General features: G+C 44.8%; 1 protein-coding gene across 2 annotated transcripts in view; it reads right to left on the bottom strand.

The window, feature by feature from the left end:
- The window catches only part of CHSY1 (chondroitin sulfate synthase 1), an 87,452-nt gene extending 73,099 nt beyond the window's left edge, over positions 1-14,353 (bottom strand). Inside the window, exon 1 of one of the 2 annotated variants that reach the window (XM_043922577.1) lies at positions 13,944-14,353. In XM_043922577.1, the coding sequence (XP_043778512.1) occupies positions 13,944-14,266 (323 nt within the window). In that variant the 5' untranslated portion in view covers positions 14,267-14,353. Of the gene's footprint in view, positions 1-7,796; positions 7,934-13,943 lie in introns of those variants that run through there. The other variant, XM_043922578.1, reaches the window with a different exon arrangement.
- Between the last annotated feature and the right edge of the window lie 8,893 nt (positions 14,354-23,246).

Raw genomic sequence — 23,246 nt, 5'->3', positions numbered from 1 at the left:
TCTCCTGCACTGGTGTGCTCTTTGCCACTAGCGCCACCTGATAATATTTTTCCCTTAATGCCTATGGATTTAAAATGGACCTATAGGTCTTATGCATTTACAGAATCCTTAACAAAGAATTCGGCATAAATGAAACCTGACTGGACTACAGAAAACATACCGGGTTACTACATTTTTACAAATGATATGCTCCTGAAAAGAAGTATGCAAACATAGCAGGAATGAGGCAATTAAAGAGAAATCAACCCCTCCCGTAAAGAGAAAGTCCATTTTAAAATGGGAATGAGCCCCAACCTACACAAAATATAATAACTTATATATCAGTCCCTGGCATGTAGTAATGTTCAGTAAATACTGCTCACCCGTGTGAAGTGACTGAAAGATACCTTTGTACATGCGTGGGCATGCGAAAGGGAAGAAACCATTTGTTTCTTATCTTTGAAAAATTTCCAAGAGGGCCACGTTAATATTCCTATGAGCACAAAGAAACCAATTTTATCAAAACACAACCAGAACACAGTTATTAAGAGGTAAAGCCCACAGGCACACGTGGGCTGAAATGTACCACCGTTCATGCTACTTGAAACGCAATTTAAAGCTGAATAGTCTGCTGTGTCTCACAACTGATTTTCAAAGGGTAATGAATAAAATCAATTTAGCTTTAGCTTCCATCCAACTGCCTCTGTGATTAACAACACAGACCAAGTTCAAAGCAGTACTAAAGTAGTCAATCCCAGAAGCCATTAAAATACTAAAGCATCATGGGATTATCTGGAATACAGGGGCTCTAAGACAACATCTACCTCCAGAGGAAAAACCTGCTCTCAAGACACAATACAGTGTGTGATGGCTAAAAGCAATGGACTCAAAAATAAATAAATAAATAAAAGCAATGGACTCAGGAATCAGGCTGTTGGGGTGAGAATCCTGCCTTCACTTTGGGCAAAATATTCTGTGCCTATGTGAACTGGGGATAATAAAAAATATCTGCTTTATAGGGTTAGGGTGAGGGGGAAGTGGATTCTTATATCTAAAAACACCAGCCTGGCACGAGATAAGCAAGTACACAGGTGTGACTCATTAGGGAAGACAAGCGTTTGCAAATAAAATAAGGTACTGAAATAAAAATGAGAGAGATAGGAAACTGCGGGCTGAAGAATAGTCAGTCTCAAGATGACACACCAAAGTGAAAGCATGGACATAAATGCTGCTTCTCTTATTTCTGGCTGAAAACCTGACGCTTAAGCCATATGACAAGTTCTATCATATTATGAACCTCAAGACAACATCAGGGTGCAAGTCTAAAAAGACTTTAAAAGTGCTCTCACTTAAAACACCGGAATCCTTCATACTAAACTGAGGATAAAAGCCCATTTGGTCTGGCTCTGCTTCCCAAGGCTGCCCCAAAGAAAATGCAGAGATGGGAGCACTAGCAGTACACCCATCAGTGAGGGGATTAATACTTGAACTGTGACCTGAAACGGCATTAATTTGTCCAGGAAGAGCAAGTAACTAATTTTAAAAAACAGACAATCTAACTTCAAACCATCTTTCAAAGCCTCTCTGCAGTTTTAAGGTAACGCCAGCCATTATTATCTTTTCCTCAGGTAACCCAAGGAAAAATCTCATGCTGCCCTTTTGCTTAGATGGCTGGTGATTTGAGGGAAATCTCTCAATATGGAGTTGTTGTAAATCCTTTAATCTCGATAAATTACAATCTTTAAACTTAGGATACCTTTAGCTTAACTAGCTCCATAAAGTTAAAGAGTTCTGGAACACAAATCACGATTCACCACCCTGGGGCAACCAAGGTGAGGGCATTGATAATTCCAAAGAAATGAAATAAATGCTACTGAAGAAGCACACTGCCCTCCCCTTTCTGAGACAGAAACAGGCTAGCATCCTTAATTTTCATAAGCAAACGTCAACTTTGCCATCAACACACATGTAACTGGGGGGAAAGAGCTCTCACTTAATTGAAACCACTCAACATTTGAATGGGTCCCTGCCAAAAAGCTCACTTTTCAATGAGCTGATAACCAACTCTTGCTAAAGCAGACAAGATAATTGAAATCTGCGAATGCCAAGCCAATAATCTTCCTTTCCTCCAGGCTTCCAAACCCTGCCCCTATACCGAGTTAAGTCACAGTGAAGTCACGCAGCTGGACAATATTAGCTTCGCTGAGGAACGCCTTTGCTGAACTGGGATTTAATAACAGTCTCCATCTCTATTTATGTGACTTTAAGAAAAACTATATGAAATACATTTCTGTACAAAAACACATCTACAGCATGCGTACCATCCTGGGTACACATTCATGTAGGTAAATTTTAAAAGCAAGCAATAGAATACTCATGATACGGATTAACAGGGCAACAAAAGTACACACACTAAGTAAAATAATGTACAACTCTACCCCAAAGTGTTTACTATAGTTATTTTTGGATAGAGGATCAGAAAGGGATTTACTTTTCTTCATGTTTTCTACAACAAATACAGTTATGGGAAAAAAAAAATTTAAGTCTTAGGGAAAGCTTCAAACTAGAAAGCATTCAAAGAAATAGAACTTGACAGGAGATAATTTTACTCATGTAACACTTTTTACTCTATTCACCAGGAAAAAAACAAAGAGAAGAATGGAGTAAGATTGAGTGCTTTTCTTTCACATTTTCTAAGCTTTTTCAGTTTTATAAATAAGGGGAGATTTTCTGTGAGTTGCCCCGAATCACTATTACATATGTGGTCTGATGGTTACAGTGTAAGTTTGAAAGGACTCATATGATTCAAATCACTTTGCAATTTCTAGTCAAGGAAGGAAGGGAGAATATAGTTTTCCCCTACCAACTGATAGGTTGGTTGGTTTGTTCAGTCACGTCCGATTCTTTGTGACCCCATGGACTGCAGCATGCCAGGCTTCCCTGCCCTTCACTATCTCCTTGAGTTTGTTCAAATTCATGTTCACTGAGTCAGTGATGCCATCCAACCATATCACCCTCTGTAGTCCCCTTCTCCTCCTGCCCTCAATCTTTCCTAGCATCAAAGTCTTCTCCAATGAGCTGGCTTTTTGCATTAGGTGGCCAAAGTATTGGAAGTTCAGCATCAGTCCTTCCAATGAATATTCAGGGTTGATTTCCTTTAGGATGGACTGGTTGGAGCTCCTTTCAATCCAAGGGACTCTCAGGTCTTCTCCAGCATCACAGTTCAAAAGCATCAGTTCTTCAGCGCTCAGCCTTCTTTACAGTCCAACTCTCATATTCACACATGACTATTGGAAAAACCATAGCCTTGACTAGACGGACCTTTGTTGGCAAAGTGATGCTTCTGTTTTTTAATATGCTGTTTGTCTAGTTGGTCATGGCTTGTCTTCCAAGGAGCAACAGTCTTTTAATTTCATGGCTGCAATCACCATCTGCAGTGATTTTCGAGACCCAAAAATAAAGCCTGTCACTGCTTCTATCGTTTTCTCATCTATCTGCCATGAAGTGATGGGACCAGATGCCATGATCTTAGTTTTTTGAATGTTGAGTTTTAAGCCAGCTTTTTCACTCTCCTCTTTCACTTTCATCAAGAGGCTCTTCAGTTCCTCTTCACTTTCTACCATAAGGGTGATGTCATCTGCATATCTGAGGTTATTGATATTTCTCCCGGCAATCTTGATTCCAGCTTGTGATTCATCTAGCTTGGCATTTCACATGATGTACTCTGCATAGAAGTTAAATAAGCAGGGGGACAATATACAGCCTTGACAATATACAGCCTATACTCCTTTCTCGATTTTGAAGCAGCTTGTTATTCCATGCCTGGTTCTAACTGTTGCTTCTTGATCTGCATACAGGTTTCACAGGAGGCAGGTAAGGTATTCTAATCGAGGAAGCAGTAGCAGATGTTTTTCTAGAATTCCCTTGCTTTTTCTATGATCCAACATATGTTGGAAATTTGATCTCTGGTTCCTCTGCCTTTACTAAATCTAGCTTGGACATCTGGAAGTTCTCAGTTCATATACTGCTGAAGCCTAGCTTAAAGGATTTTTGAGCATTACCTTGCTAGCACGTGAAATAAGCGCAACTGTGCAGTAGTTTGAACATTCTTTGGCATTGCCCTTCTTTGGAACTAGGATGAAAACTGGCCTTTTCCAGTCCCGTGGCCCCTGCTGAGTTTTGCAAATTTGCTGGCATACTGAGTATAGCACTTTAACGGCATCATCCTTCAGGATTTGAAATAGCTCAGCTGAAATTTCATCACCTCCACTAGTTTTTTGTTCGTAGTAATGCTTCCTAAGGCCCACTTGACTTTACATTCCAGGATGTTTGGCTCCTGTAATTATGTTTGTATAATTAAATGTACACATTTATATTCTTCCCTATTACAGAAAGGATTTAAGACAACCAAAATGCATACAAGATGAAAAGAATAATCAAGAAAATTAGGCAAAAAAAAACAAAAGTAGGAAAGTTAGAGCAAGGCATGAAGGTGGTACCTGTAGCAGAGAGGACAAAATCAGGGTAGGGTCTGCCTGCCCACCTCAGTACCGGACCATGATTACCCAGTGAGCTCCCGGGGTGAGAGCCCAGTCGTCACACGTCCTCTATGTCTGCTAACACGGCGCCAAATTTAGTTGTAAGCCTTCCAGCCGGCAACCAAGAGGAGTCACAGACTGTGCACCGTTGCTCAGGGTGAAGTGAAATAGTGATTCTAGATACTAAGACCTCAAGGAAGTTTCTCCCCCGCGTCCACGGCAAAGAGATGGAGCCAAGGCACGGAGCGCTCTCACAGGAGGCTCAACGCGACGGAGCAGCGGTCTCAGCTCAACCTCCCGAAAAAGTGCATGAAGGACAGTCCTGGACTGCCAGGTAGAGCAGCCACGGGCCTGGGAAACTCGGAGGGCTTCCCAGGCAGGCTACCCAGTGAGCACTCACAGCCTCTCCTGGAACAGAAGGCATGTCCCTAGCAGGACACCAGAAGCCTTATTCAGCCTACTACCTCCAGGAGCACTGCAGTCAGAGTACTCAGCCGCAGGTTCCCTCTTCTACGCATGTGGTTTCCGGATACACGGCTTCCTCTTTTTAAATGTTTAACTGCCTCGCTGCTATGACCGTATAACATGAGCAATCTCAAAATCTTTTTGGAAGCAGGTGGGGAAGTATATAACAGGGCTCACAAAGGTTGGGAAAATTTTTTAAAGGAAAAATCAAATTAGACCACTTACCATTAATCCTGAAAACTTCACTCAAGCTAAAAGCAAACATTAATGAGCCGCCCCCCACCCCAACAAAGCTGTTGGAGGGTAGATGACAGCTTCCCACCTCAACAATGGCCTGGGCACAAGCCCAGGAGGCAGTACCAAGGTATTAAGAGCAACCTGCCCTTTGAGCCTAGATTCACAGCAAACAGCAGAAACACTTATCAACAGAGACCACAAATATGCCATCCATGAAACACGAGAATGAAAATTTGGAGTGTTAACAGCAGAAGATAAATTCTGATCCTGTGGTCCACTTCCAAGCTTCAAGTCTTAGCTACTTTTAGAAAGCTGTAAGTTTATATTTTGCTGCTTACACTTAAAAAGTGTGAACACAGAACTAATTCTTAACCATGCATGAACAAAATTAAGTTTACAAATGTAATTTTAAGAAAAAAAAAAAAAAATCAGTGTTGTTTGAAACCACCCTGAACCCACAGCCAACTCCTGCGAAGCCAGTCTTCTCCCTCTGCCGGAGTGCCCCCTGGCATCAAGCCTGCTTCACAGTCACCAACTCAACAGCAGTTATGGCGTGCAGGGCAGTGCGTGCTGAGCGCATCGGATACTCAACCTTAGGACAACGCCACGAGATGTGGGAGGTACCGAGACCCACCTTTTACAGAGCAGGAGACTGAGGCTCAGAGCCAGGTAAGTAACTTGCCTGAGATCACAGAGCCAAAACTGTGGAAGCCAGGCCACCAGTGAGGTCTGACTCTAACACGTGCACTGGCCAGCCCATGGGCTTGTCCGTCTCACACTGCTCTCCCTGGCCATCATCCACACGCCCCCCTCCTCCGCTGTTGTGTGTGTGCGCTCAGTCCCCCAGTTGTGCCCGACTCTGTGACCCATGGACTGCAACCCGCCAGGCTCCTCTGTCTGTGGGGATTCTCCAGGCAAGAACCCTGGAGTGGGTTGCCATGCCCTCCTCCAGGGGATCTTCCCCACCCAGGGATCGAACCCAGGTCTCCCGCACTGCAGGTGGGTTCTTTACCATCTGAGCCACCAGGGAAGCCCCAGCTGAGAAAACTTTAGTCGTCACAGACACGGAGAGCAGCCTTACACCCGTTTCAGTCACCGCCTCCCACGTTGTCCGTCTGCCTGGCTAAGACCTGCCCATCGAAGGATAGCTTCATAGTTTGGGCTGATTTCAAAGGCCAGAAGACTTCATTCAAAACTAACTTCCTGAAACTTTCATTCTGTCTTTAGGTCCCTCTGTCACTCCAAATCCTGCCCAATTATCTTCTGGTATTAGGTTACATCTAGGTTCAATTTACAAAGCAATCATTTTAATGGCATTAATAGCTAAATTTTCAATCATCCTTAGGCTTTGCAAGTCCAGAGTTGACATCAAATCAGAGCAGACCACCTCATTTTTAATCATCCATAGAAAAATGTACTTAACTACAGAACAAATATAGTTCATGACACGATTAAGGTGAGATGAACAGTTTCACTACCTGGTTCTAAAGAGATTTATTTATTTTATCTTTTGGCTGTGGTGGGTCTTTGTTGCTACACAGAGGCTTTCTCCAGCTATGGCGAGCAGGGGCCGCTGTTGAGAGGCACAGGCTTCTCACTGCCCGGGCTTCTACTGCGGGGCGTGGAGTCCAGGCTCACAGGCTCAGCCGTTGTGCCAGACTCCTCTGTATGGAGGGTCTTCCGAGAAAAGGGATCAAACCGGCGTCCCCTGCATTGTAATGTGGAGTCTTTACCACTGAACCACCAGCCAAGCCCCAGCTTTGCTCCTTTTACACTGTAACTGTTTCTCATTCCTCCAATTTCATCCAGAACCAGAAGCCAGAAAGACACTGACAGAAGATGGAGGCAGAGAATACTTACTATGAATACACAAAAGCCCTCACGGTAAAAACGCTGTCACCCGCCTCTCCTCAGTATCATCTGGAAGGGCACAGATATAGTAACTGATGAAAAGAATTACAGTAACACCACATACATGTGTTATCCCTACATTTGGGGGCAGGAATAATTGTCATTTACTGAAACAAGAATGACCTTGACTTCAAACCCCAGGGAACCCAGGGCCAACACGCCCCCTGTGCCCAGGAGTCCTGCAAGTATCTGCAATTAACACACAAAAAACTGCATTCACATTTCCTCCCAAGAGCTGTCATCTCTCTGTTTTTTAAAAAACTGTAGTTATGTAGCTTTATTATAAAATAAGTTCTCACTGCAGAAAAACTCAAAAATACAAAAAGTGCCAAGAATATGAAAAATCATTCAGCATCATGGTAAGTATATCTTTTATACTTTCTTTTCTTTTTCTTTATACTTTCTTTTCTATATCACACAAAAAGAAACATTTCATTTGATTTTAAAAATGGTCTCATACTTGGCATACAATTACTTAAAGCCTACTCACATTTAGATATATTATGAACTTTTCTTCATTCCAATAAACATATTTCAGCCACACCATTTTTTACGATTAGAGAAGCAGATCACAAAATGGACAAACTAGAGAAATCAATCATGGTCCATAGTTCCTAATGCAGGACACCAAAGGCTCTTGCAATTCCCACTTCATAGAATACATACCTGAGCACATGTTCAAATTCTTTTGGAAACATCTCTAGTGGAATTGCTAGATCGCAGCTCCCAGTCCCAATGAATTGTTCTTTCTCATCATCCCTTCACTACCTCCTGCTAGTTCACATTTCCAGGAAGCTGTTGTGTCTGCCCCAGAAACTCCAGCTCAGCCTTCAAGACTATGCAAGGGAAGAGGGGTAAGATTGTGAGTGAGACCTTCCTCAATCCCCTTCATAAGTCAGTGCAGACCTCTCTCTTCTGCACCCACACAGTAACAAAGTCCAGGTACCTCTCGAGCCCTATCATTCAACAATATCATTTGCTTCCTTCCCTAGACAATTAATTCCACAAGAATGGAATTATTAATCTACTTTCAAAAACTGCAGCTTAACTAATGAATGGGGGAAAATGAAATTGCCAATGCAACAAAAACATAATCGTGTATATCTTCTATTGGCAACCACAACTATCCTTGGAATATTCTATTTGAAGACATCCAGATCTGGAACCATGATATAGAACATTAAACTCATTTTCAGGACTGCAATTTTCACCAGTTTTCTTATATAGGTAATTTATAATGTGAAATGGGTTGTGCCCCGAAAAGTTCACTTACATGTTAATTATTTTGACTATAGAAGGCTTTCAGTAACTTTTTGCCAAACTGAATTCTGAGAGAGCAAGCACTACTCTAAACTGTTTCAAAATAAACATGGTTTACAGCATTCAAGAAAGAAGGAACTCTGAGATCTGCTCACGTGAAAGTGAAGTCACTCAGTCGTGTCTGACTCTTTGTGACCCCAAGGACTGTACCCTACCAGGCTCCTCTGTCCATGGGATTTTCCAGGCAAGAATACTGGAGTGGGTTGCCATTTCCTTCCCCAGGGGATCTTCCCAACCCAGGGATTGAAACCAGGTCTCCCGCGTTGTAGGCAGACGCTTTTACCGTCTGAGCCCCCAGGGAAGTCCATGAGATCTGCTCATGGAGACTGGTAAAAACAACAGTTTGCCTTCACTTAAAACATTAGGAAGAGGCTACTAATTGATAAAACATCTTGCAATAAGATTCTTGTATCTAAAGCTACTGTTTCTCGAACTTTCTTCCCATAATTCCCTGTAAACTAATGCTAATATTTAGGAGCACCCTTTATCACTCCTGGGCCAAAGAAGGGAAACCATCCACCTCTCTATTCTGAGAAAAAGAACAAATCAGTTCCCCATCTTCAGCCCAGGGGAAGCAAGAGTCAAGATAAATAGATAGTATTGTATTAGTTTAGTGTTCAGGGCATAAAAACAGACTGAAATCTAAATACAATTTTTAAAAAAAATCAAACCACTAATTAAAAAAAAAATCCAAACAGCACCAAAATTCTCAGCAAGAACAGGTAAGTGTAGCCAAGTAATGCTTGAAACAGAAGAGTAACAAAGGGGACTTGTCTACCGGATATTAAAATATTATTCAATCTTCAATAATTTCAGTGGGTGGTACTGGAACAAGAACAGACAGAAAGATCAATGAAACAAAACAGGAAGTCCAAACACATACCCAAGAATCTTGAGTATGATGAAGATGGCATTTCAAACTAGTAGGGAAATGGAAGCTTATTTAACAGGTGGTGCTGAGACAATGTATCATTGGGGGTGAAAATGATGGTGAGATGATTTGTACCCCTTCTAAAATGAGAAAATTGTTTCTTTAAAAAAATCTTGGGACTTTACTGGTTGTCCACCAGTTAAGACCGCACACTTCCAATGCAGAGGGAGTAGCTGCAATCCCTGGTTGGGGAACTAAGATCCCACAAGCTGAGAAGCACAGTCAAAAAAAAAAAAAAAAAACCTCTCCAGGGCAATAAACTTTCTGCACTTCCTGAAAGGAAGAGACTGAACTACATGGACATCTAACTTCTGTATATCAAATGATGTAACTAAGAAAAATATGAAAAAAAAAAAATTGCGGTTAGTAACAGTAAGACATAATGAACCCAGCCAGAGGCTCCAATGAACTGTCACTAACCAGCACACTAAATTACTTTGGAAGAATCACAGACCCATTTTAAAGTGAAATTACCTAGAATACAAATATTTTGCAGATGAGTTAAAAAAAAAAAAATCTTACATATTGACTTGTAGACCACCACCCTATCCAGAACCATAAAGGAATTTTAGTTTAAGACAGCTTCAGAGTTCCAACACTGTAATCACTTCAGATATAAATCTTTTCTCAATTCCTTTTAAAATTCATTACATTTATAAAACTAAGGATACATCTACCCGCTCCTGTACAAAACCAGATCTCTGCTGACTTACCTCCTTCCCCCTAAATTCATTCCTCCTCTAGTTTTCCCCATCTCAATAAATGACACCGCCACCCGCCCTTTCTTTCAAGGCAAAATCCTAGAAATTATCCTGAATTTCTCTCTGCTTCATGGCCTCTGAGGCATTTTGTCAACATGTCTCCAACTCTGGCTCCTGCATATATCTTGGGGCCACGCTCCTCTCTCCATCCCAACCATCTTCACCTAGACCACCTCCTACAGCTGCTTGCTCCGCCATAACCTATTCACACAATAGCATGAATTAACTTTTCAGAATATAATGCATATAATCCCTTTCCCATCTAAACCGTCCAAGTGAAAGTCGCTCAGTTGTGTCCTACTCTTTGGAATCCCATGGACCATACAGTCCATGGAATTCTCCAGGCCAGAATACTGGAGTGGGTAGCCTTTCCCTCCTCCAGGGGATCTTCGCAACCCAGGGATTGAGCCCAGGTCTCCTGCATTGCAGGCGGCTTCTTTACCAGCTGAGCCGCAAGAGATGCCCAAGAACACTGGAGTGGGTAGTCTATCCCTTCTCCAGAGGATCTTCCCGACCTGGGAATTGAACCAGGGTCTCCTGCATTGCAGGCAGAATCCCTACCAACGGAGCTACCAGGGAAGCCCAAAACCTCCAAAGGCTTTCTAATTCACTTAGAGGGAAATTCCATGACACCAGACACGCATCTTCTTTCTTTTATTGATCATCTTCAAGTTCCAAACTGATTCCTGTCTTATAATTTACCAGCTCTTCCCTCTGCCAAGCATGCTCATCAATGACATTCCCAGATCTCAGCAAACACCACATTCTCGGAGGTGTTCCCCAGACATCTAACGGAGAGAGGATATCACCTCACCCTGGCTTCACCCTGCTCTATTTGTTCCACAGTACCCATCACTAGCTGAAACCCTCTTTTTAAGTATCTGTCCCTCTCACTAGAACAGAAGCTCCATGAGAACAAGCATCTTCACTTTGGGGTTCCCAAACATTCAGAGTCCAGACCCAAGGCACCATGCACGTATTTGTTGAACGAAGGGATGAAACCTAAGTGTATGGGATCATTCTGATGAACCCAGATCACTCCCCTGAACATAAGAGCTATGGTATCTGCTCGGTGCCTGTGAAGGAGCGCTACTGCTGGCCTGTCTGAAGGTCACACTTTGAGTTTTGCTTCTCCTGCTTTCAGCTATCGATGCACTGCTAACATCTATTGGTGCTCCCTCTCCTCATTGGAAGCATACAGCAGAACTGAAAAGTCTGTAATGATGGTGCTCTCCCATCACTTAAGTGCACCAACTTTAGTGCAGACAAGTGTATCTCCTTGAATTTTTCAAAGGCTTTTTTAGCTCCTTTCTGAATCTAAGACAGCTAGTAGTCCCTAAATCTGAATTCCGACATCGTCAATGTCCTAGCATAAAAGTACATCACAGTGCCATCTTTTAAAAACCCTGCCATCTCCTTCGACCTAGAAGCCGAACAAAAATTTTACTTTAATAAACAAAAACATTGACTTTTTCCCTAAGGTAAAGAATGTATTCACCTTTCAGCGGAAATGTAGAACTCAGTGCCAAACTAGAGTTCTACCCTGTGCTAGAAGATTCAAGCCAACTTTTATACTGCGTGAAATTTCCAGTTTAAGAGCTGAGTGTGGACTTTTGGCCCAGGCTGCAAAGCACAGCAAAGCCATAATTATAAGTTACATCCTATAACCTCCATCCCAATTTTGGCTTTCCCCAAAAGTTCCTTAAGGCTAAAATCGTCTTGTGTCATCTCCTGCAGCCAGGCTAATCACAATGTCGACAGGCTGAGAAGCAGAGGACCTTAACCAGAAAGGCAGGTCCACCCCCAGGCTCCAACTAATGTGACTACTTAAGATCAGAGCGATACAAGAAAAAGTATGCAGGAAAGCTGACAGAAGGACTGAATAGAATATACCATTTCCTAGTAAGGGATTTATCAAAAAGGCAGAACTTCCACAAAGAAGGGCCAAAGGACAAATTATGTTTCTACTTTTCCCTAGCTGCCTTAAAGAAAATAAACAATGAGATAAAATCCTACATCCAAAAAAGATGAGGTAGGAGATTTGGAAAGGAGGCCAAGCATAGAGCCTCAAGCATGGGTTTTAGGGAAAGATCATTTCCAAGTGTTAAATAGTATCCAGTTTGCAAACCATTTTCTGAGTATTGCTGGTGTTACCAGACCCCTTCTAGTTTGTGATTTTGTATCTACGAAAAAGTATTTGCTTGCGGGGCAGGTAGTTACACGTCCACTATTTGAACAAACCACTTTGGTAACTGTCCCAAACTTGTGATTTCAAAGAACTTGTCACCAAATTGGAGTCATATAGATTTACTTTAAAAACCATGCTGTAAACAATGTATACAGCTCATCCTCAATTTCTGATTATATATTCTTTTTTTTCCAAAAATCAAATGCTTTTTTGATATACACCTGAAACACGGTAAATCAACTATACTTCAGTGGGGGGAAAAAAAAAACAACAACCCACAAAAGCATAACTCCACCTAATTCAACAGATCTGAGAGAAAACCATGATCTGCATGTTTGTTCCCAAGTCATGATCTTAGTCAAATTTATGCTACCTTTTCTAACCTTTTTAGGCACTCAGTCCCCTTCTGGCAGAACCTAGGTTATGGACTTAAACTAGATCCCAGTGGAAACACACAGGAATGGGGAATCAATGCACTGAAAAGGCAGACATTCTCTATTGCTCTTTCACCTTCCTTTTCAACCCTTTATTTCCTCCTTTAGAGGAACACAGATCCAAAGATGCTTTTCTCCTCACAACATCTAATGCCTGAAAATTTAGACCAGGACTACAGTTAAAAGCTGAAATTATAAAGGTGATGGTTATAAACTAAGAACAACAACCAGCTTGGCCTCGCTCAGTAATGACTGCTCTAAGAGTCCATTCCCAGCAGACCTCTCAGGTTGGTTTGCTCTGTGGTTGCATGAATACCAAATCTTATCTGTAGGGTAAGCATTTCTGTACTTCACACATATAAGGTTTCCATTAAATCTCTTTACTGAATCTATTAATACATCCTTCTTCTACCTCAAATTCATTCCAATATCATCTCTCTTTCACTCTTCTAAAGATTACTTTGGCTAATCCCTTTGTTAATCCTGAACATGATTCCAGCCACTTTTCTGACTCATATGGCCAACTAAGACCCAGATACCAGATAACTCACACGTCACTAAATTGGGCTAGTTAACAACAAATCTAACATAAGCCAAGAATTGCTTTTCCCAAAGGTTCTCTTTCCAATTACAAAACAGTCTGGTGGGGTTGAGTGTGCAGCGTGTATCCCTTCCATTTACCAGAATGGTTCCAACAGTGAAAACTGCAAGTGGAAGGCCTCTAACCAAATTAATTTACACAGGCTCTAGTTCTGCAAGGCTAAAAGTGCAGGTTTCAGAGACTCAAATAATAACCCCCGCTGCCGCCACTATCACCAGTATTGTGCTGAGTGTTCCAAACACTCTTAGGAGTGTTTGGAAATGTTCAGTCGTGCTCATTCAACAAAGGAAAGGACTTGGAGAAGAAAAGATGAAGTGCGGAGCTGAAAGTCCGCGAGAAGACTACATCCAGAGGGGCCAAGCTTGTCCGCTGGACCCCAAAGCCCCTGCTTTTGAGCGCTGCGCTCACTATACAGCCCCTGAGCCCGCTGCCAACGCCGGGCACGCCCCGCGGGGCACAGCGGCCCCACGGAAGCCCAGCGAGCACCGGGTCTGGGAAGCAGGCAAAGGCGCGCGCCGCCGGCGGGCCGCGGGGCAGCGCGCGCGGATGCAGGACGCCGCCCGGGAGCGGGGGCTCACCTGAAGGCCGCCACCGCGCGGGTCTGCAGGTACTTCTGAGCGGTCATGACTCCCACGAAGAGAAAGTTCCTGTCGCGCGGGATGCCATCCTGGGCCTCGCCGTGGGGCCAGAGCCGCTGCCCGCGCGCATCCCCGCGCGCCCCGCCGGCCAGGGGCACCGCGGCCGCCTGCCCGGGCCGGCAAGCCTCGGGGCTGGCGCGGCGCCGCGGGCCCGCCCGCTTCAACTCGGAGGCGCGGGGCAGCACGAGCCGCGAGGCCAGCACGAAACCCAGCACCAGCCCGAGCAGCACGCTGAGCCAGGCGCGCCGGCCGCGCACGGCCATGCCCGCGCCGCTCCGCCCGCCGGGCCGCCGCCGCCGCCGCCGCCCCGCGCGCCCTCAGCCCGCCCGCCGAGGCCAGCCCGCCCTACACGGCCCCGCCCGGGCAGCGCCGCGGCTGCGGCGGGCCCGTCGTGCCCATCGTGGAGCGCGGGCCGCCCGCAGGCCCCGCGCCGGCGCTCGGTCCCGCTCGCGCGCCCCCGCCTTCAGGGGCGCAGCATGCCCGGCGCGCGCCGGCCGCGGCCCCCCGCCCGCGCCCCGCGCCCCGCGCCCCCCGGCCGGCTCGGCTCCCCGCGCTGCGCCCCCCGGGCGCTCAGCTCCGCTGGCGCTGCGCGCGGCGCGCTGCTGTCCCTGGCCGGCGCCGGCGCGGCCGCTGCTCATCGTCCGGCTCCGCGCGCTATCGCCGCGGGGGCGCCGCACGTCACGCACGGCGCGCAGGGGGCGGCGCGCTGTGGCCCCGCTCGGGACCCGTCCGCGCAGCGCGATTGGCGCAGCGGTGAATGGGGGGCGGTTCACGTGGCGAAAGTTTGCCCGAAAAAGAAAGCCCACCTCAGAGCCCCGCCCGCGCGGTCTGCGGCGGCCCGGGGCGGAGGGGGCGTGGGCCGGGCTCGGCGCCGCCTGGGGCCCGGAGCTAGGCGCCCGGCCGCCCGTTACCCGCCCGGCGGCTCGCCCCGCCAGCCCGCTCTGGGCATCCCTGCCGCGGCGCGCGGCGCTGGCCTCAGGCCGTCCCGCCCGGCCTCTGGCTGCCGCGAGATGCCGCGCCAGCGTGGATCTTAGCAGGGATTTCTAAGAAGGGGCTTCTTGGTCCTCGAACACTGCACTCGTGGAGGACGAGCCGCACGTCCCTCCTGCACACACTGTCCTCAGACACACCCGCCTCCCCACGCCCAGCCCTCCAGCCGGGCGGACCTCTCCGGCCACCTTCCCTGCGTTCTGCCGATTCACACTGTATCTTTGTTCCCGCAGCTCTGTGGGTACGAGCGAGCATGTATAGCGTAAACAGCTCAGGAGCCGTTTGAAACGTGCATGACTGCAGAATGAACCGTGAATTCAGCTACCTTGTTCTCTGCTGCTAGTTTCTAAGCTAAAAAAAGAAAGAAGAAAAAAAAGCTTTACTCAAGTGTCCAGCCTTCTAACACTGGCAGCATTTAAAGGATGTTGAAGAAATGGTAGACGATGTTAATACGCTTTTATTTACATTCTATGTGGAAACTCATCAGTTAGTGTCTCTAATCTGAGTCTGTTGTGTTTTTTTTTTTTAACATAATCCATCCATAAAAGTGCCGTGGATTTCTAAAGACAGTTTTTGAGAACCGGTCTCTCTATGATGGATTTTGAATTTTATGCACTTCTTCTTAAAACAGCTAAGGTAAAGAAAGCTGATGAAATGACCACACAACAAATACTTGTGTAAACGGTATTTTTATTTAGTCACCAGTGTGTTGGGGTTTTTTTTTTTTAATGAAACTCCCAGTCAGCACAGTAGTTCCCTCGGCCTGACAGGGAACTTCAGGCCTTCATTTAAACAAATGAACCCAAGAATTAGGGATAGAAAATAAGCATGCTTGGGTAAACCTTGGATCTTTCTTCATTGCTAAGATGACCAAATGATGAAATATTACACAATTTAAAGTGCCATCTTACAGGAGAGATATCATCTCTGCAGTTAAATAGTGGTCACTCTTGGTATTCTTTGGATATCAGTACTTTCTTTGGCACTTGTGATTTGTGCCAGATATAGTTCATTACCCACCTTCCCACAGGCTCCCTGGGTAGGTGATCCACATCTAAAAATAAAATACTCATTATACAGTGAACACAGGATTCCAACAGTGGTTTTGAGAAAAATGCAAAACTCATAATCATGAATCACAGACTCAAAAATCAGTCAAAGGGCTTTCCAGTAAGACCATAAGCCGCAAATGCCAAGTTCCCCCAAATTCAGCAACAGCCTCATAATTCACAATGATGTCCATAAAGTGCAAATCTAGCTAGGTACAGATGTTCAATTTTTTGACAGAGTGATTTCAGTATTTTCTGACTTACTTTAAACTTCTCTGTTTCCTCATCTAGACTAAAATCTGATTTAAAAGCACATAAGTGGTGTGTTCAGTCACTCAGTCATGACGTTCAATTCTTTGTGACCCTGTGGACTGCAGCACGCCAGGCTTCCCTGTCCTTCACTAGCTCCTGGAGCTTGCTCAGACTCATATCCATTGAGTTAATGATGCCATCCAACCACCTCATCCTCTACCATCCCCTTCTCCTCCTACCTTCAAATTTTCCCAGCATCAGGATCTTTTCCAATGAGTTGGCTCTTCACATCCATAAAAGTGCTGCAGATTTCTTAAGACAGGTTTTGAGACCCAACTTCTCAAGAGTCTTCTTCCCCAGCACCACAATTCAAAAGCATCAATTCTTCGGTGCTCAGCTTTCTTTATGGTTCAATTCTAACATCCATATACGTGACTATCGAAAAAACCATAGCTTTGACTGAACTGACCTTTGTTGGCAAAGTGATGTCTCTGCTTTTTTATACACCATCAAAATTCATCATAGCTTTTCTTCCAAGGAGCAAGCATCTTTTAATTTCATGGCTCCAGTCACTCTCCACAGTGATTTTGGAGCCCAAGAAAATAGTCTGTCAATGTTTCCATTTTTTCCTTGTCTGTTTGCCATGAAGTGATGGGACTGGACGCCATGGTCTTAGTTTTTTAAATTATGTTTTGTCCTCCTCCATTTCCTGGCTCCTAGGTCCCCATCAGTTCCCAGGTCAGCAGCCTTAGCTGCACACCTGTAGACTCAATGGGAGTGCATATTTCTTAAAGTAGAGAGAATAACCTGTTTTCCATAAAGATTGGGCCTGAAGGTTTACACACCTGGGTCAAGGGAAATGCTACACAGGTCAAGTCCTCTGGACAAGCTGGGGGTGATGCTAGGCTAGAAGCAAGCAGGAGAAGACTAGGGGGGGCGGGGTCGTGAAGGTGTCGGCCAGGGTTTCCAAGAGCCTGCACGTTGGGGTTGGGGCAGCTTCCTGGGGAAGTGAAGAGGAAGCGCCTGTGCAGCTGGTCTGGCTAAGGCAGTTCTGGGGAGGGACCCAGGAGTGAGGAGGCAAGGGCCTCCGCAGAGGTCTGCATCAAGAGGCAGAACTCTCCTGTGTGGGAGGATTTCACAGCTGGAGGCAAGTGCCCAGAACCAAGGACTTCAGGAACAGCCAGAGGCCCCAAGAGCCAGACAAATAAGCCCAGCACGGAGGTCCATCCAGAGACTGGCCCCACCGCAGTGCAGCTGACACCAGCAGGGACCTGGGGCAGGGCACGCCTCTTGAGACCCCTGCCCTGCACACACATGGCCTCGCCCCGGAACTCCCTCAAGGCCAGAGCAGGTCCTCATTCCCCGTGTCTTCTTTTCCTTTATTTATTTGCAAAGGTGAGGAAGTCGGTTCATCAGATTTCCTAGGCGTTTCACCTCAGGAAACTGAGGAAAAAATGTTCCTCCTAGGAGCTGTACTGGGAGCCCTCTCTGTTAAGTTGAAGTCACTAACCGTCCTTCTCATTTAAAAAAGAAATGGCGTTAACCATAATCAGATAGAGGTATTCAGTGATGAAGACTCCTAAAGGCACACCCCACCCATGAGGTGGCCTGGGCTGAATCAGGGCCTCCGGTCGAGTGTGGGGCCTCGGTTTCCTTCTGCACAGAGGGTACCCCCTGGACCAGCATCTGCAGACCCCTCAGGGTCTTCGTTTCCTTGTGAGCCTTTCCACTAGTTCATGTTAGAAGTTTCTCCTCAGTGATTCTAGACAGATGATGAAAAATTTGTTCAAAAGTGCCACATCATCCAACTTCCTTTCTGTTTTCATCAGTGTGATTCATCTCTACCTACATTACTGAATACTTTCTCACAAATTGCAACACTGTTCCCACACATGTTACATTTTTTTCCTGTTCCTAATATATTGAATGCCTGTTACAGGTATAATATTTCATATAATTTGCAGCAATTTCTTGGAAACCCTTGGTAAATACCTCAATTGTTTGTTGGCAGCAAGCCTTGAACAACTGACAGAGTTCCCTGTAAGGGCTTCTTTAAAGACACAGCTACTAGACTCCTGCCTCAAACAGGGGGCAATGCAAAAAGTGGTCATAATTTTTAAAACCTTTAGAAATGCCTCTTTTAAGAAACAGCAAATGCAGAGAAGGGAGTTATAATCTGTGCTTTCAGAAAGCTCTGTTCATGGCCTGCAAAGAAGAAAATCTATAATGACCATTTTACTAATATTACCACTTAACCTCTATTAACCCAATAAAACTTTGCTTTATTATTAATGCTGCTATTAAACTGACATTTAAGGTCCTCATTAGCTAATGAATTTTGCTCCCTGTTTCCCTTGTATTTGCAGCATTTCCAGCCAGATGCAGGAAAGGGCAAGTGATATGCCTTATGTTCTGGCTTCCACACACTAGTTGTTGTGATGCTGGTTGTGCTAGAATGTACTTTACACTTCCCTGTTCTGCTTATCAGCTCTGTCTGTTCCTCTGTCAGACTCTGAGTCAGTGTGTGTGTCTCACACAAGTGCAAGTGTTTGTGTATATAGGAGAGAGAGACAAGGAACTGAGCACCCCTCTGTGTGCTGTCCGGATGGGATGTAATCTTACTAACTAGAAAACGTTGGCGGCCGCCAGCACCAGGAAACTGCCTGAGTGTTCTCCGGGAGATAACTTCACTGCAGAGGCTGGCGACAGTTTGCTCCTAGTCTCAGACTTAATCCTTGTGGAGCAGAGCAGTTTGCCTTTCCCATTCATTGCAAGTAATGCCATTAATCTTTAAAGCCGTGCTGGAGTTTTCACAGCTGGAGAGTTTGCACAGACAAAGCTTCCATTTCTCAAGAGGGAAGGAGAGCCTCCCCAGCCCCAGACACTGGTCAGCTGGTCTGCCGTCTTGCCACCTGAGGCTGCACACAGTGGTGGTCAGGCCTGGGAGTCTCGTGGAAATGTTCCAGATGTGCAACTCAAACTCTCTTCGCTTTACTCGAGGCCTAATGAAGCATAAAATTGCCTGGGGGTCGGGGCGGCGGGTGGTGGAATTCAGGCTGCAGAAGAAGGTTTAAGCTTCAAACTGAGGCAGCAGAAATTCAGATCCACAAACACATAAAGGGCAATGAAAGGATAAGAAAACTGTAACACCATAAAACTCGATCAATGACCTCACTGCATTGCTCATTTATTTGTACACGTTGTTGTCATGCTATCATGCTCTGCTCAGGCTAGGGTCATAAAGACTTCTATCACCCAGTGATGGGTGATAAGATTGTTATCAATCATGGTGGTAAGGCCTCTACCAGAGTTTAAAATAAACACAGTGGCATGAGACATTCTGCTGGGGAATCTGGAGAAAGAGGCTCTGAAACCAGCTGGGAGAGCCAAGTCCTGCAACCCGTTTGGACGGCAATTTCATCACAGTGGCAAATTACTAATGAATTTACTTTTGACTCAGCACCCTCACTTCTGAGAATTTTTCCTCCAGTCATACCAGTACAGAATGACACTTGTACTGGATTATTCTCTGTCATCTGTGTGTGATAGTAAACGATTAGACCTGTGTCCATTTAGAGGGGATTGAGGAAGTAAACCACACTGTACCCATCAGAGAATGAGATATTCTGCAGATGTAAAACAGGGCGATGAAACCCTCACCCTTCTTAGAGTGAGAGACTGCCATTCCATCAGGACAAAAAGCAGAGAGAATAAGAATTTTGCTTGTGTCTTTACAACGAAACACGAGAAGAATACACAAGAAATAAAAATGAAACCTGGGGTGGGTGGTGGGGCTGGTTGAAAGGAGAGATATAAGCCAGGAGTTCCTAATGGATATTTTTAAATACCCTTCTGATTTTTTAGTGTGTGACTGTATTATCTATCCACCTCTCCAAAAAGAGTACCCATTTCCTACAAGGTGAAGCCCTAAAATGCTATTCGCAGAGCATTGACCATTAAGACCACAGATTCTCGCTGATGACGTGTTTGCTTCAACTGCTCTAGTTTAATAGACGGGAAAACTGGAGCCAGTTGGCCGCACGGTGAGAGCTGCCCCCAAACCAGCCTGCCTTCTGGGCCGGAATGCCTCAGACCGAATCCCCCAAATATCTTCTTTCAAGCTTTGTCTCTTGCCCCTTAGGAACTGGTTAAAATGAAGTCTAATTTATGAGGTCTAATTACTTTTACTTTCCAGTTTCCTTAGCATATCATTATAAGTGTTCTTCCAGCTGTGGAAATACTAAGAGCCTTCTCAAACCATCAAAATGGACATGCCTGTACTCATTTCAGAATCTCTTTCTCCATTTGTTTTGTACTGGCTCATCCTTGGACTTAGTTTTTGGATCTCCCATAATTTTAGGAGCTCTTGCCACATCTTTTCCCCCCTACTTAAAAAAAAAAATCCATCTTTCAAAACTCAGCAGTACACACAAGAAAGCCTAGAGCAGCGCTAGAACTTTGTGACAATGGCGCCCTCTTATGGTGCGTAGTTATTTCTGTTACCAGAAGGCCTGTAATCTTGGACTCAAAAGAGAATAATGTCAGGTATTTTATTTTACGGTTCCACTTTACCAGCATGTGCCAAAGTGATATCCTGGTCTTGGATTTGTGACTAACTAGCTGATGATACTGTAAAAATGAGAGGAATTGAACTAAACAGTCAGCTAGAACCTACCCCTTCCTCATATTTTGAAATTGAGTGAGACGCTCTGGGGGAGTGTAGGTCTAGCACTCACTTCCCCTTCATGACTCTGATACCCAAATAGTTTTGAGAGCCATGGATATCTGCTTTCTTGTGGAAAATTGGCTGATTTTCTCAATATATGAAAAGTATCAGCCAGTGTAAATTGATTGTATATGGGAGCAGATTCCTCCTGCAACTGCCCAGATTCACAGCTGCAAAGGGGTTCACACTGGAAAGGCTGTCTGCAGGCCCCAGAGCTCCAAATGTTTTTTTTGCAATTCTCCTCAAAAAGCCACCTTTAATCTTTCTGATTAAACTGTTGGTGGTGTGGTCAACTGCACACAGCATTTGCTTTGCTTTTGCTCCCCCCAAGGAGGACATCAGTTTCGACAGACACCTGAATTCAGAAGGGTCCCTGCACAAGTGCCCTCCCACCTAGCAAACACAAGAAAAATCTCATCACTAACATGCTTTCATTGCCACAAACTAAAAGTGGCCCTCGACACAGTTGGCCCTGATGCCGAACATTTCAATGATGTTGAAGTGAACAGAAGGAGATTAACTAAACTAGTATAATTGGTTTCTACTCCATAGTTTCTGGGTTTTATGACATTTTCCAATCACTGTTTTATTTGGTTTAATGAGAAATTAGCATTTATGTCACTGCAATACATTCTCTATTTCTAAATATTTCATAGTAATGAAGCCAAGTTACAAGTGGTGAACATCAGCAGGATGAGAAGCTGTGTTACTTCGGCTCAGACATGGGAGCTGTGCATGACACACCTGGACTCAAACTTTGTGATGCCAAGAAAGCAAAACTGGCAGAGACTCACAGATCCCACAGAGAGCTCTGATTCCCCATCAGTGCCAGCTGTGCCATCAGGGTCTACTCAGGGGATAGAAACCTCGCCAGTCATTTGAACAGAAAGGTTTTAAGTTTTATTGAGATCTAATTGATTTACAATAAACTGCACATATTTCAAATGTACAATTTTTAAATTTTTTATACAAGTATAAATCTGTGAAAACACCACCACTGCTATAAGCTGAATGTTTGCGCCACCCTCCCCCCACCCCAGTTCTTATGCTGAAATCCTAACCTCTGAGGTGAAGGCATCAGAAAGTAGGGCCCTTGGGATGGAGACCCCTCATGAAAGAGGTTAGCATCTTTACAAAGGGACCCGTAGAATTCTCTAGACCTTCCCTCCATGTGAGGACGCAAGAAGTCTGAGACCTGGAAGGGGACCTCACCCAACTGTGCTGACACCCTCATCTCAGGCTTCAGGATTTCAGAACTGTGAGAAATACATTTCTGTTGTTTATAAGCCACCTAGTCTGTTGTACTTTGTTGTATCAGCCTAAACAGACTGAGACAACCATGATCAATAAAGTGAACTCATCTGTCATTCCCAAACGTTACTCCCTCCCTGCCCCAACCTCTACCTCGGGGACACTGATCACTATAGACTAGGGTGCATGTTCTATAGTTTTGCATAAATGGAATTATAGAGTATCTACTTTTAAAAATCTGGCTTCTTTCATGTACATTATTTTGAAGTCCACTCATGTTGTTGCATGTATCAAGAGTTCATTCCACTTTACTGCTGAGTAGCACTGAATTCTATGAACACACCAGCATTCACCCACTGATGGACATTTGTATTGCTCTTGACTTAGGCTGTTACATGAGAAGCTGCTCTGAACGTTCATGTGGAAGTCTTCATATGAACACATGCTTTCATTCCCCTTAGGCAAATACTTAGAAGAGGAATGACTGGATTACAGAGCAGTGTGATCTAACTTTTGAAAGTGAAAATTGCTTAGTCGTGTCTGACTCTTTGTGACCCCATGGGCTGTAGCCTGACAGGCTTCTCTGTCCATGGGATTCTCCAGGCAAGAATACTAGAGTGGGTTGCCATGCCCTTCTCCAGGGGATCTTCCCATCCCAGGGATCGAACTCAGGTCTCCTGCATTGCAGGCAGATTCTTTACCATCTGAGCCACTAGGGAAGCCCTCTACTTAGGAACTGGCAAAACTTTTCTCATTTTTTTTTCTTCTAGCAGTGAATTTCAGTTCTTTCACATCTTCATCAACACTTGGAATAGTGAGTCATTTTAACTTTTTTAATAAGTATGCAGTAGAGCTTCATAGTGGTTTTATCTGCTTTTTCCTAATGGCGAATGATGCTGATGAGGACCTTCTCATGAATATCTATCTATATGTCCTTTTTGGTGAACTGTCTGTTCAGTGCTTTTGTTCACTTTT

This window comes from Cervus elaphus, chromosome 13 (genome assembly GCF_910594005.1).
Source record: "Cervus elaphus chromosome 13, mCerEla1.1, whole genome shotgun sequence".
Taxonomy (NCBI): Eukaryota; Metazoa; Chordata; class Mammalia; order Artiodactyla; family Cervidae; genus Cervus; species Cervus elaphus.
This window is presented reverse-complemented; position numbering and strand designations above follow the sequence as displayed.